Source organism: Engraulis encrasicolus, chromosome 19 (assembly GCF_034702125.1).
Source record: "Engraulis encrasicolus isolate BLACKSEA-1 chromosome 19, IST_EnEncr_1.0, whole genome shotgun sequence".
Classification (NCBI taxonomy): domain Eukaryota; kingdom Metazoa; phylum Chordata; class Actinopteri; order Clupeiformes; family Engraulidae; genus Engraulis; species Engraulis encrasicolus.
In genome coordinates this window covers 50,960,729-50,975,728 of record NC_085875.1, presented here as the reverse complement: position 1 = coordinate 50,975,728, position 15,000 = coordinate 50,960,729, and the positions used below count along the sequence as shown (strand labels likewise).

Sequence of the window (15,000 nt, the reverse complement as noted above, 5' to 3'; positions counted from 1 at the left end):
TCAAATCTCTTCTTCTGTGTCCTATGTGCCCCAGGGATGGATGTGTTCTGAACCCGGTTGGTTCTGTGATTGTGGAGACGCAAAGGCCTGGAGAACCGGAACCAGCTGCTCAAAACACACATCCTCTGGCCAGACTCCCAATCCAGCCTCCTCTCGCCAAACTCCCAATACACCGGCGTCTGGCCAGACATCCAATGCATCCTCCTCTTACCAGAGTCCCAAAGCATCTCCCTCCTTTCTGCAGACACGCAATCCACCTTCGTCTCGCCAAACTCCCACTCCATCCTCGTCTTTTGCGAGTAACAATGCATCCTCCTCTCCCCAGCGTTCCAATGTGTCCTCCCTTCTCAGAAGTAACAATCTAGCCTCGTCATTCAGGTGTAATAATTCATCCCAGAGCGCACCCTCCCCTGTCAGCCCTAACACAGCAAAGACGTCCACCTCTGCCCGCAGTCAGGCAACTCGCACCCAGATCCCACCATCATCATCATCATCATCATCAGCAGCAGCAGCTGAGGTAGTGTGTGTGTGTGTGTGTGTGTGTGTGTGTGTGTGTGTGTGTGTGTGTGTGTGTGTGTGTGTGTGTGTGTGTGTGTGTGTGCGTGTGTGCGTGTGTGTGTTATGGGTGTAAATCACAGCCACCATGACGATACGATATGGTATTGATTTCTTAAAGCAGGGATTCGATTATTTTTGATACTTGGAATTCCCCACACACCGTAAACCCCAATATGTTCCACTAACTCAAAACTTTTGTGGAAACTTATTCCCGTTAAGGTTTTAGTTTTGTGACGAAATGTTTTATATAAATACTACGTACATTCATGCATATGAAGGACACAAAATCTTTAAGAAGATGATCAAAAACTTTGAAATGACTGAACAGATTGAAAACATTAATTCCATAATTAGATTTTTAGTTTTTAGCAGCCCAAGTCAAGTATGTACTCCAAACTCTAAAATGCACAGAAACAAAGGTTTACACAAAAGATTTGAGTTGAAAACTAAAACATTTACGTAAGTCTTACATAAAATCAGACATGTTATGTGAAAACAAATGTTATGAGAAAAAATAAAGTCTTGAATGTTTTAGTAGCTGCTACTCAAAGATCTAACATGCTCCATTGACATAAATATTTCGAGAATGATGCAAAAATCAATGCAATTAGTACTTAGTAGAGTTACAATTTTAAAGTAAACAAGCATAGCATTTTTAGCTATATTGGCTCTAAGTTTTTGATTTCAAAATTAAAAGTTTTATGTTTTCCCATTTTAGAGCCAAAAAAATCTTGGTTGGTTTATTGATTGATTGGTTTATACTAATGAACTAGGCTACCACCCCTCTGTTTAAACCAAATATAAAATGAGCTTTAATTCCACAAACGTGAACAATGCTTTAGGCCTATATCAAGTTTTTTTTATTATTTTGTTCCATGTGGTTGACCAACAAAAACAGTAGACAATAACACAACAATCGTACAATACACAACAATCTGTTCAAAAATGTAGACCCAGTCTATACAGTCAACAGTCAAGTCAAGTCAAGTCAAGTCAAGTGAAGTCAAGTCAAGTTTATTGTCAATTTCTTTACATGCACTGGTCATACAAAGAATTTGAAATTGCGTTTCTTGCTCTCCCATGCAGACATAGACTAATCTAGGTAAGGACATAGACAGTATAGACATAGACAGTACTCATACATGGACATAGACAGTATGGACGTAGACATTGCTCATACAGACATTTTAAAGTGCAAGACTGGACAACAGAAGACTTGTAGAGAACATACATTAAGAGGAGGTATTTTGTTGTGCTTTTTCTAAAAGTCCTTTATAGCGTTCTGACATAGTAATAGTAGCATTTGAAGAAAATAAATAATTTAAAAAGGTTTTATTAAATACACCAGCAGCAGTATGTGTGTGTGTGTGTGTTTGTATGTGTTTTGTGTGCGTGTGTGCGTGTGTGTGTGTGTGTGTGTGTGTGTGTGTGTGTGTGTGTTTATTGCAGGTAGAAAGTGCGGTGTGCGTCTGTGTGTGTGTACCTGTGTATGTGTGTGTGTGTGTGTGTGTGTATGTGTGTGAGTATGAGTTGTGTGTCAGTGTGTGTATGTTTGGGTTTTGTGCAGAAAGTGCAGTGTGCTTGTGTGTGTGTGTGTGTGTGTGTGTGTGTGTGTGTGTGTGTGTGTGTGTGTGTGTGTGTGTGTGTGTGTGTGTGGGTGTGTGTGTGTGTGTGTGTGTGTGTGTGTGCATGTTTTGAGTTAGTGCAGGTTGAAAGTTCAGTCACAGATGTAGTAGTGCAGGTGGAATGTTCAGTCGCAGATATGGTGGTGGGGATGAGGGGGGGAGCGTTGTCAGTGGCCTGGCTGGCTAGAGGCTGACAGTGAAGGGAGAGTGGGTTGAGTGTTCAGTATCTTGATTGCTTGATGCATCGTGCTGCTTGCAAGCCTGGTGGTACGGGAACGGAGGCGCCTGTACCTCTTTCCAGAGGGCAGGAGGCTGAACAGTTTGTGTGCAGGGTGGCTTGTGTCTTTGATGATCATCAGTGCTTTTCGGGTGAGGCGTGCGGTGTAAATGTCCTGCAGGGAGGGGAGTGGTACTCCAATGATCTTCTTCGCTGTGTTCACAACACGCTGGAGTGTCTTCCTGTTTTTCTCCGTGCAGCTTCCTCCCCACACTGTGATGCAGCTGGACACGACGCTCTCTATGGTTCCTCTGTAGAATGTTGTCATGATGGAGGGTGTAGCACTTGCCTTCTTTAGTTTGCGCAAGAAGTAGAGACGCTGATGGGCCTTCTTCGCCAGTGATGTAGTGTTGGTGGTCCAAGAGAGGTCGTCGCTGATGTGCACTCCAAGGAACTTGGTGCTGCTCACTCTCTCCACAGCATCACCGTCGATGGTCAGTGGTGGCAGTTGTTTTTGGACCCTCTGAAAGTTGACAACAATCTCCTTGGTCTTGTTGACATTCAGCAGGAGGTTGTTGTCTTTGCACCATCTGGCCAGCAGGTCTACTTCTTCTCTGTAGTGGGTCTCATCGCCCTTAGTGATGAGGCCCACCAGTGTTGTATCATCCGCAAACTTCACTAGATGGTTAGTGCTGTGGGTCGTTGTGCAGTCATGTGTCAGCAGCGTGAACAGCAGGGGGCTGAGAACACAACCTTGCGGAGCCCCCGTGCTCAGGGTCAGGGTGCTTGAGGTGTTATTCCCTACCCGTACTGCTTGTGGTCTCTGCATCAGGAAGTCCAGCAGCCAGTTGCAGAGGGAGGTGCTGAAACCTAGTTTGTCCAGTTTTCTGATGAGTTGTTGTGGTATTATGGTATTGAATGCTGAACTGAAGTCAATGAACAGCATTCTCACATATGAGTCTTTATTGTCCAAGTGGGTGAGGGCTGGATGGAGGGCAGAGCAGATTGCATCCTCCGTGGATCGCTTGGCTCGGTATGCGAACTGGTAGGGGTCCAGGGTGGGGGGTAGGGTGGCTTTGATGTGTGACAGGACTAGCCGTTCGAAGAACTTCATGATTATGGGCGTCAGTGCTACAGGACGGTAGTCATTGAAGCATGATGGTGATGATTTCTTCGGCACGGGTATGATGGTAGCAGCTTTGAAAAGTGATGGGATGACTGCTTGCTCCAGAGAGATGTTAAAGATGTCTGTGAAGACATCCTTCAGCTCTTCTGCACAATCCTTCAACACTCGGCCAGGTATGTTGTCTGGGCCAGCTGCTTTGCGTGGGTTGATGGTGGCCAGTGTCCTCTTCACACTGGCAGAGGACAGGTACAGGGGTTGATCATGGGGGGGAGGGGGAGTTTTCTGTGGATGAGTGTCATTTTGTGCTTCAAAACGGGCAAAGAAACTGTTCAGGTCATTTAGCAGAGAGGTGTTGTTGTCACAGCTTCGTGGTGCGGGCTTATAGTCCGTGATGGCCTGTATGCCCTGCCACAGGCTCTGTGCATCTCTGCTGTCTTTGAAGTGTGTTGTTATTTTGTCCGAGTATTCCTTTTTTGCTTTCCTGATGCCCTGGGACAGGTTTGCCCTTGCTGCTTTTAGGCCAGCTACGTCTCCTGCTCTGAAGGCTTTGTCTCTGGCCCTCAGCAGTCTGTGAACGTCTCCTGTGAACCATGGCTTCTGGTTGGCCCTGGTGGTGATGCGTTTTATTTCTGTAACATCATCAATGCATTTTGTGATGTAGGAGGTCACGGTGTCTGTGTACTCCTCAATGTCAATGTGGTTGCTGTGGGTGGCAGCTGTTTTGAACATGTCCCAATCTGTGGTTTCAAAGCAGTCTTGTAGTCGTGACACGGCTCCCTCTGGCCATTTTCTCACCTCCTTCAGAGCTGGTTTGGTGAGTTTTACCTTTTGTCTGTAGGCTGGCAGTAGCAGAATCGTTAGGTGGTCTGATAGGCCTACATGACAAAGAATCAACCAAACAAATTAGGCATTTATTTGTTGTCCATTTCTGAATCTTGTATTAGGAGTTGGTGGCTGAAGGAGATCCATATAGCCTAACTTACAATAACATTTCTCCCAAAATAGTGTCAGACTTCACAACACAGTCAGTTGTTTATTCTTTGGAGTGTTGAGTAGAGCTGATGGATCATAGAGTTCTGGTGGTCCCATATCGGCTGCCTGTGGAGCATAAATAGCCTAATAAGTTTAAGGCTTTCATGAGGATTTGTTGGATTAGGCCCCTACAGCATGATCACTAGGTTACACTGGTTTATACAGAAGTTCAATGTGCAATATGCCATCATGAAAATGCAACGCATCGCTTGCAAATACACTGCAGATGTATGCTACAAGAAAAAGATTTGTATGAAAGGCCTACACAGTGCTAGCCCTACTAGCAGTAGCTAACATTCTAAGCTAAGTTGCTAACATAACATACACACAGTGTAGCATCAAGAGCACCTAAGGTCACACACAGCAACATAGTAAACTACTACACAGACACACAAACACACTTTTATGGGTCTTTTCTCACCTTGAAGTGAGGTTGATAGACACATTTTTCCATGCCAAGTTGTCAGTTGTGGTTTGATGGTCACATGGTGTTGAGTAAATCTATCCCCCATGGGGCACCTAAGTCTCCACCCCTTCCGGGCGGCTTGTAGGGCTGGGAACGCAAACACTTTTGACTGTGCTGCAATGAACTGATTAAAGCTATTTTCCGACCCACCTCGCATTTCCCCGTCGATCACACATATGCTGTGCCTCAGAATTAATAACAACCAATGGTGTGCTTGTTGACTTCACTTGGCAAGCGATTTTTGAGTTGTGTGTGTGCAAAAATATGTAATTATTTGGACTACACAACAGACGTCGCATGTCCGACGTGCAGCCACTTAAGCCACGGTGCAGCGGTAGGGTTGGCTGTGCCTCGGTTCACGTCAGATATGCGAGTCGCACGTGTAGTCTCTAACACAGTTTTGCGCAAAAGCTAAAATAACGTTTCTTGCGTGTCGAAAATGAGTGGTCTTACGACGCAAATCCAAACCTTTCAAATTCACTGTCAGCATATGTGAAATCCGGAGCACATGCCAAACGGAATGAGGATTTAGCTTGACTCGCTCCATTAACTCGCATTCAAAATTTTGAGAGCTCCAGCCCCAGGGATCGGAAGTAGAAGGGCGTGACTTAGGTGCTCCATTGACAGATTCACCAGTTTTAGAGAAGTTTATATTTCATGTTACATTTTAATAAAATAGGGTTTCTATGGTTTTGACATGAATGGGTTCTTCTTTACACAAAGCAGAAGCTGGTAAACAAAACAAAAAAACTAAAACAACCAAAAAAGTGAGTGACCCAGCCTTAGGATTCGAACTTTCAACCTCAAGATAAGGACATGCCAATATGGCTACATGTAGAGGACTATCCCCTACACAACTCAACTACAGGTTTTATATTTGTAGAAAGTTAGCCCTGTCTGTTAGAAAGTATTGGACTTACTCACAATTAACAGTCAAATGTGTTTCACACATACTGTCCACTTAAAATCCAGCCAACTGACATCATACCAAAACAATAATGTTTGAATGTGAGGGTTTTTTTTAACTAACATCCCGTGCTGGGTATTGAACTTGAAACCATCATGTTTCAAGGCCAACTGCTTAACTGTTAGTCCATGACTGCCCAAGCAAAACATGCTGACATCCATAGTCTCATATGTCAGATATAGTTCCAATTGACATGATATAAAGAATTTGTGACTTTCACAGTTTCGCGAAAAATAAACAATACATATCTACTTGAGTGTTTTTTTCAAACCTGCAATCCTCTGATCTTGTGGCCATTCCCCTATCCAGACCACAGCAGCTCAAACATTGTCTTGCTTTACCTAAGCATTTTTCTTTTGTAATTTCGCTCGAAATTAAATGTGAAAAACATTGCTAATGAAAGCTGGAGTCATGGATCTCGTGGCCATCTGAACATTTTCATACCATGTTCCAGGAAGTATGCAAGTAGGTAAGGTTGTCTCCATGTTGGGGATTGAACTTGTAACCGTTGAGGTTGAAGACCAACTGTTTCACCACTACTCCATGGTCGCCTCAGCTGATGTTATAACATCTAACCAGTCATATGCCAGATAGAGTTCCAATTTACAAACTCGAAGACATTGTGTTAGGATGTCAGTTGTACTTAAAAACACAATGCCAACCAGAGCTAATTTATTGGTACCTGAAAACCTGTTGAGAACACCTAAAATGTGTATGTCATCCAGACATTTTTGCAATATTGAGTTCTACAGCGTAAACTTTTCTAGTTCATAGTACTGTTGGGGAATACAGTGCAACATAATACGATGTGATTTGATTTTTTTCCAATTACTTTTCCATTTCTATTATGTTATGAAGCTATCATTGGGTAGGGGCCAGCGTTTAAATTATTTTTGGATTCTGAAGAATGCCGCAAGATACGATGCGATTAGACTAAATCGTCAGCCATAGAATCGACGCATCGATACATTTCCATTATTATTTACAACCCTAGTGTGTGTGTGTGTGCAGGGCCACTGACAGCTATGGACAGGCCCGGACAAAGCCATCTGAAAGGGCCCCCCTGCCCAACAGATGCAATGTAATGAGGAGCCAATGCCTTATCTCTACTTGGGCCCGGGACAACTGTCCCCTTTGTCCCCAATTGTCGGAACCCCTGTGTGTGTGTGTGTGTGTGTGTGTGTGTGTGTGTGTGTGTGTGTGTGTGTGTGTGTGTGTGTGTGTGTGTGTGTGTGTTTGTATGTGTGTGTGTGTGTGTGAAAGAGAGAAAATTAGCTACTGTGTGTTTGTGTGAGCATGCAGGTGTGTTTGTGTAAGGTTGCATGATGAGTATGGGTGTGGCTGTCATTTTATTTCAACTATGTGAGCTATTTTGTGTTGATGTTGTCTCCTGCAGCCTGATACGCATCCACTAACTGACACACTGTGTGTTTGCGCATGTGTGTGTGTGTGTGTGTGTGTGTGTGTGTGTGTGTGTGTGTGTGTGTGTGTGTGTGTGTGTGTGTGTGTGTGTGTGTGTGTGTGTGTGTGTGTGGCTGTCTTTTTGCTGTCAGGCTGAGGAGGTTCTTTTGAAATACATAAAGGACAATAATACAGTTGGAAGGAGCATCCTAGCTGCAGACAAATCTCTCTCACAGGCCCAGCAGAAGGCAGAGGGTAAGTCAGCCAACAAATTAAAATCTAGAGCTATCTGTCTGTCTGTCTGTCTGTCTGTCTGTCTGTCTGTCTGTGTCTGTCTGTCAAGCAGCCACTGACAGGCCTATTCGAAGCATCAGTTAGAGCAGGTATAACTACATTTCTCTGTGATTTTATTCAACACTGTAACTAACTGAGGCCAACATTCAGTTGAGTTACATTATCTACATAACTGCAATGTGTGTGTGTGTGTGTGTGTCTGTCTGTCGGTGTGGATGTGTGCGTATATGGGTTTGGTTGCCTGTATCGTGTGTGTGTGTGTGTGTGTGTGTGTGTGTGTGTGTGTGTGTGTGTGTGTGTGTGTGTGTGTGTGTGTGTGTGTGTGTGTGTGTGTGTGTGTGTGTGTGTGTTGGTACGGCCTTGTGCTTGTCTATACTCGTGTGTGCTATAGCTACAAGTGGCCTGAGGGTGGCAGTGCAGGGCAGGTGTGGAAGTGTGTCCAGAGCTGGCGAGACCATCTACTCCTGCAGGTCAGAGCATCTGCAGACCCCAAGCACTGGCAGGAGGCAGGAGGTGAGTGAGTGGGCATAAAGTGTGTGTGTGTGTGCGTGTGTGTGTGTGTGTGTGTGTACAGGGAAGCTGACAGGGGGGTACAAATGGGTCACTTGTCCCGGGCCCAGTGAGAGAGGGGGCCCAGAATTGGATCCTCATTACATTGTATGTATTGGGTTTTGGGCCCTTTTAGATGTCTTTGCCCCAGGCCCAGCCAATTCTGTCAGCGGCTCTGTGTGTGTGTGTGTGCATGTTTGTTTATGTGTGTGCATGTGCATGTGTGCGAATGTGCGTTTGTATGTGTGTGTGTGTGTGTGTGTGTGTGTGTGTGTGTGTGTGTGTGTGTGTGTGTGTGTGTGTGTGTGTGTGTGTGTGTGTGTGTGTGCTTGTCCTCAAATAAAAAAAAAACATTAACACAATAACGTGTAACGTGTAATACATTTTGGCAAATACCTAATAGCTTGTTTATCTGCACAGGTGCCCCTTCACCAACATCCTGAAGCATCCCTTAAAGGAGGTAGGCTACACACACACACACACACACACACACACACACACACACACACACACACACACACACACACACACACACACACAGTCTAAAACAGCAAGATTTACTACTGTGTAGAACAGGGATGTCAAACATAGGGCCCGGGGACCGGATGTGCCCCCCCCCAGATGGTTCAATTTGACCCCAGAGCTGTTGGGGAAAAACATCAAGAATGTTAAAAAAAGAGAAAATGCAGGTGTCTAAGATAGCGGGTTTTAGTTATGTGCCTTTTTTGCTCACCGTTTACATATTCTGATATACCCACTGCCATCCACTTTGAGTTGGTTAACTAGCAATGCTATTCCGATATGAAGCTGAATTTTGCTATATTTTGCTGTTACATTGCAAGTCCGGTCCACTTGATATTAAATTGACTGTGTGTGGCCCTTGGACCGAAATCAGTTTGAGACCCTTGGTGTAGAACCTTTGTGCTATAAGCAAAACCTACAACAATAGTCACATGCCCTCAAGACAGAGGTTCTCTCAACCTTTATTGAACAAAAGTCTCCTTGATAATATCATACGCCTTTTAACGGCCCCTTGACCTTATCATAAACCTCCGCCACATTTGGTATTAAAAAATTAAAAAGGAAAAATGAAACAATCCATCCGCGCGTGTGTGTGTGTGTGTGTGTGTGTGTGTGTGTGTGTGTGTGTGTGTGTGTGTGTGTGTGTGTGTGTGTGTGTGTGTGTGTGTGTGTGTGTGTGTGTGTGTGTGTGTGTGTGAATGACTCCAGCCACAGTGAACATGAGGGAGCCGGTATGTCTGATTGATACGGGGCGTGACGGGCGCATGAGTGTCCACCAGGGAGCACTGCAGATTCTGGAGCAGATCCAGCAGCCGGTGGTGGTGGTGGCAGTGGTGGGGCTGTACCGCACAGGGAAGTCCTACCTCATGAACAGACTGGCTAGGAAGCAAGCAGGTGATGCTGTGTCTGACACTGTTTTTTTCAACAAAGATTACCACTACATTTCCCTAGACAATACTGATATAAAACCAATATATATTTTAGCAGATATGACCATTAGATGGTACAGTACTGTTTAGACACATTCTGCTTATTGCTTAATTGTCAATGCTGGTAATAATTATTTTCATTAACATAATAATATTATACCCCTCTCAGGCTTTGCCCTGGGAAGCACCATCGAGTCCACAACCAAAGGCATCTGGATGTGGTGTGTGCCTCATCCCATCAAAGAGGGTGGGTGTACACACACGCACACACACACACACACACACCCGCACGCGTGCATATGCACGCACACGCACACACACACACACTCTCTCTCTCTCTCGCAGACACTGATTATAGTGATACCAGAGAGAGTAGACAGAGGTTCCATTGGCCCATTGTTTCCGGGTTCTATTGTTGCAAGGGGGAGGGGAGGAAATCCCTCTTTAGGCAGACCTAAGCAGACCTAAGGACTGTTCTATTCATTCTAGGGGCATTATGACACGCCCCTTTAGACAGACCGGAACCTGGTCACGTTAGGTGCCCATAGAAACCTATTATGTTGGCATATCTCTATATACTTAAAGAATCTCTGGTGATACGGCACCATTTCTGGAAACGAGCAGACTTTACACCTTGCCTTGAATTACTGTACATGTAAATAATTGAGTTTTGTTTTTCTCCTGTACTGACCCTGACTAGGACACACCCTGGTGCTGCTGGACACAGAGGGACTGGGAGACGTGGACAAGGTGAGGTCAGAGTATGGCACATGACAGTGTGCATGTGTGCATGTGTGTGTGTGGAGGGACTGGGAGATATGGAGTGATAAGGTGAGAGTAATGTAGCACATGGGTACGCACCAACCATATGGCACATCTGGAGCGTGAGCGTGTATGTCTGTGTGTGTGTGTGCCTGTTGTTCCCAGGGTGACGAGAAACATGACACATGGATCTTCTGTCTGGCTGCTCTGCTAAGCAGCACTCTGGTCTACAACAGTTTGGGAACCATTGATAACATGGCCTTGGAGAAACTGCAGTATCCTTTTACACACGCACGTACACACACGCTCATGCACACGCACACGCACAAGCACACGCACACGCACACACGGAGCAAGTTTTTAAAGTGATGGTGCATTTTTCTCTTCATTCTTTATTTCTTAACAATCTGATGCTGCACTCCACTCATTTGTCTGCAGGAAAAATTGAGAAAGCCTCATTTAGGGAGCCCAAAAGTCAAAAGTAAAGCAAAGGCACCACTGCATCCTCCTTTCCGGCACCTATGACAGACACACACACACACACACACACACACACACACACACACACACACACACACACACACACACACACACACACACACACACACACACACACACAACCTCTGGCCAGTAGTTGACTTTTCCTCAACAGCTTCCCCTATAGTTATGTGACAGAACTGACAGAGCACATCAGGGTGAAGTCCTCTGATCACAGCAAGAACACAGAGCTGATGCGCGTCTTCCCTTCCTTCGTGTGGACAGTCAGAGACTTCACTCTGGAGCTGGCGTTGAATGGCAGACCCATCACTGCTGATGAGTACCTGGAGAATTCCCTGAAGCTGAAACCAGGTCAATAACACATAACAACTTGAATGCACACAGAAAGACACAGATATTACACACTTTTGTCTTTCTTACCCAGTCGCTTATAAACAAGGCGAGAAAATGAAGTGCAAAAAAAAAAGCTAACAAAGCGTGCCTTTACATATCCACAACAGTCAGATAGAGTCAACATTTTTCAATATAGTAACCAAGATCAACCTGTTCACATACCAATGCAACAAAATGGGATCAAGTTGGGTGTCCTAAATGGGTGTGACTTTCCCCTCAGTATCTTAAAGGGCCATGGCAGCACAGAGACTTGCAGCTTAAAACCTTAAAGGGACACTGTGCAGGAAATGGTCAAAAAAGGTACTGCAACTATGCTGCTCATTGAAACTAGGCTCCCTATTGCCAAATTTGATCTTTACATGAAAGTTTACTAAGTAATAAACAATTATTAACTGGTATGGTCCATTTACAGTCATTTTTGCAGCTAAAAATGGCTATTTTAGGAAATTCAAAATGGAGTACTCTCCATATGCCTTCCAGACACACAGAAGTAGGTCGATAGAGGCTTTCATCTATAAAGTCACAGAAGGGTCAGATAACTTGCTGTACAAAACAACAAAATGCACACTGATTCAAAGCACTAGTTCGCTTGGTAATACCTCTTCGCATGAGATGGAATACGATCTGAATCTGAGCCAGCCAAAGTCGGCAACGTACAGGTTGTATCGATTTTACGATGCGTATCGGTGAATCTTCCCAACCATACTACACACGCAGTGTTGCCAAAAGAAAATCTGCCAAAGTCGGTATTGGCTCGCTGAAAAGTTGGTAGATGACGTTATGATGTTACGTATGACGTCACAGCGTCACGCACGGCGCGCTGATCTACAGAAAACGTGCCCACATGCCTTCGTCCACAGTGGGTGGTGCTAGCTACTTTTTGGAGATCAGAGCTAATCTGCATCCCGTGGGAAACTCTTCTGATGGCGCCGCAGAGTCACAATTATGTTGAAAAACAATGACTTGTCACTGAAAATGTTTTTTTAAAAGTCGCCAAATGCACCAAAAAGTCACCTGCTAAAGGCGCTAGATGAGGTTTTTAGTCGCCAGGGACGGCAACACTGTACACACGCATACACTGTGTACACTGTTCTGTAAGCTCCTACTAACAAAATTATATCAAATACGAGTGAAGATGATCTGTAGTCTGTTACGTCACTGCCCTGATGTGAGTCTTGCATTGTGGGATCATATGATTGATGTGATGATTGGTTCATGCAGGCTCCTCCTCTGACGTATCCCGACGCGACCTTGTGCGGCAGAGCCTTAGAGAGTTCTTCGCCGTGCGGCGCTGCTTTGTCATGGAACGTCCGGCCAGTGCATCAAACATGAGGCGCATGGAGCAGATGACTGATATTGACCTGAACCCCAGTTTTGTAGAGCAGGCAAAGGATTTCTGCAGCTACATCCACCAGCAGGCCCAGGTGAAGACCATGAGAGAAGGCCGAGGACTGACCGGCAGGAGTGAGTATCGCTGGTCACAACCACATACAGCACAGTACAGTTCAGGACCTGCTGCAGCCCACTTTGGGCTCCAGACCAGAAGCTGAGATTGCAGAGATATGGATGAAATCTTTTACAGGGAAGTTGAGAAAACAGTAACATTTCTGTATTTTTCCTTCTGTTGTCCTCCAGTGCTGGGCAGCCTGGCAGAGACGTATGTGGAGGCGATCCGCAGTGGAAAGGTGCCGTGTCTGGAGAGTGCTGTGGAGTCGCTGGCAGTGATTCACAATAGCAGAGCTGTTGCAGAGGCTCTGGAGTTCTACCAGGCACAAATGACCCAGAAAGTGCAGTTCCCCACAGAGACACAGGAGGCGCTGTCTGAGGTCCACACTTCTGTGGAGTATCAAGCTATTAGCATCTTCATTAAGGCGTCCTTCAATGACCAGGAACAGCAACATCAGTTCAAGCTGAAGGTGAATTTCCACTTACAGATTCTGCTTTTAGTTTTACCATTCCCTTGTACTTCCAGGCGTTTTGTTTGTCTGGCGAAGAAAATGGCTGCAAGAAAAGGAGAAAAACTCAATTATATGACTCAAGGGAGCCCAGTCTCGCGAAAAAAATCATCTATATGCTTCGTGGTGCCGTCACGATATAGCCTCGTTTTACGTGGTTGGGCAACGCTCGCTGCGAGAGAGAGAGAGCAAGTGAGAGAGAGAGAGCACCCGAGCAGCGTGCATTCCGGGAGGGGAGCCCTGTCGTCATGTCAGCTTCATGTCATCTCTCCCTTCCTCCAACATTGTCTCTAACCGTAACCCTAAACCTAACCCTAAATCGCTTTTTTTAAATGTTTGATTACCGTATGAAAATAGTGAGTCCCGTTTACAGTTACCTTTCACTCACGCTTGATTGTTGACGTCTGTCCCCATTATTCTTCCCCCCAGAACCAAACTACCCCAATTGTCAATTCCCCCTTTCGTCACCCAACCACGACAAACAAGGCTATATCGTGACGGCACCATGAAGCTTATGGTTGATTTGTTCTGTTTTTTTTTTCCATAAGGATTTCACAAATGGCATGAGATACGGTTGCTCAAGGATAGGCATAAAATTAGCTTATTTACAGAAATGGTACGGTATAGCTTTAAGTTATATTACATTACTGTGTAAATTTAGCAGAGACTTTAATCCACAGCAACAATTTAATTCCTTAAACTATTATGTCCAGTGTCAGCAGTGCAGCGCATAGGTGCTTAATAATGCCGTTTATTAAGAACTAATATATGATAAAGCACAAGCTGGGTTGTTTTCTCAATAAACATCAACATTTTTTTCAGCTATGAACAGCCTTCACTCTTATTTACTTTGATTGTGAGGGTGCTGGCCCACATGGTGAACTCAATTTGAAAAAAAGAAAAAAGCGGCAGCGCCTTGGACTGTTTTCGTTGCACAAACGCGTTTTGGCGTGTACCTTCTTCAGTTCTCCATAAACACTTTGCCATTCCTCCATTTCCGTCACCAGAATGACATAGAGAAGGAGTATGAGAGGTTTCTGGAGAGGAATGTGTCCGAGTCTCAGAGGCTGTGCTCATCTGTGATCTCACAAGTTTTTGGCCCGCTGGAGAAAGCGCTTGAGCAGGGTTCATACATGAGGCCTGGAGGATACCAGGCATATCGAGAGGCGCTCAGACAAGGAGCTCAGCTCTACAGATCAACCAAACGCAAAGGAGTCGTGGTACGACAAGTTCATTTGAGTGTCCATGGCTGTGAAATTGTGTGTGTGAGTGAGTGAGAGAGAAAGAGAGAGAGAGAGAGAGAGAGAGAGAGAGAGAGAGAGAGAGAGAGAGAGAGAGAGAGAGAGAGAGAGAGAGAGAGTCTGACCTTGTGTAGACATTTACTGAAGGTGGCCTAGAATGTAAGGAATCCAATCTCATGTACTTCGAAAAGCTCACATGGGTTCTGTGTGTGTGTGTGTGTGTGTGTGTGTGTGTGTGTGTGTGTGTGTGTGTGAGTGTGGGCGGATGTCTTTGTGCTTTCAGGCTGAGGAGGTTCTTTTGAAATACATAAAGGACAATAATGCAGTTGGAAGGAGCATCCTAGCTGCAGACAAATCTCTCTCACAGGCCCAGCAGAAGGCAGAGGGTAAGTCAGCCAACCAATTAAAATCTAGAGCTTGGCAATTAAAACCACCTACAGCTAATCCATTAGTCAGAAAGAGCCA

The 15,000-nt window shown here is 45.1% G+C and overlaps 1 protein-coding gene across 1 annotated transcript in view; it reads left to right on the top strand.

Annotated features, from left to right (window-relative positions):
• The window catches only part of LOC134469919 (guanylate-binding protein 1-like), a 21,593-nt gene that overhangs the window by 866 nt on the left and 5,727 nt on the right, over positions 1 to 15,000 (top strand). The window contains exons 3-15 of the mRNA XM_063223945.1: positions 35 to 517; positions 7,545 to 7,647; positions 8,078 to 8,199; positions 8,656 to 8,695; positions 9,466 to 9,651; positions 9,856 to 9,933; positions 10,387 to 10,436; positions 10,614 to 10,723; positions 11,113 to 11,297; positions 12,561 to 12,803; positions 12,975 to 13,255; positions 14,302 to 14,514; positions 14,819 to 14,921. Of these exons, the coding sequence (XP_063080015.1) occupies positions 35 to 517; positions 7,545 to 7,647; positions 8,078 to 8,199; positions 8,656 to 8,695; positions 9,466 to 9,651; positions 9,856 to 9,933; positions 10,387 to 10,436; positions 10,614 to 10,723; positions 11,113 to 11,297; positions 12,561 to 12,803; positions 12,975 to 13,255; positions 14,302 to 14,514; positions 14,819 to 14,921 (2,197 nt within the window). The remainder of the gene's footprint in view (positions 1 to 34; positions 518 to 7,544; positions 7,648 to 8,077; positions 8,200 to 8,655; positions 8,696 to 9,465; positions 9,652 to 9,855; positions 9,934 to 10,386; positions 10,437 to 10,613; positions 10,724 to 11,112; positions 11,298 to 12,560; positions 12,804 to 12,974; positions 13,256 to 14,301; positions 14,515 to 14,818; positions 14,922 to 15,000) is intronic.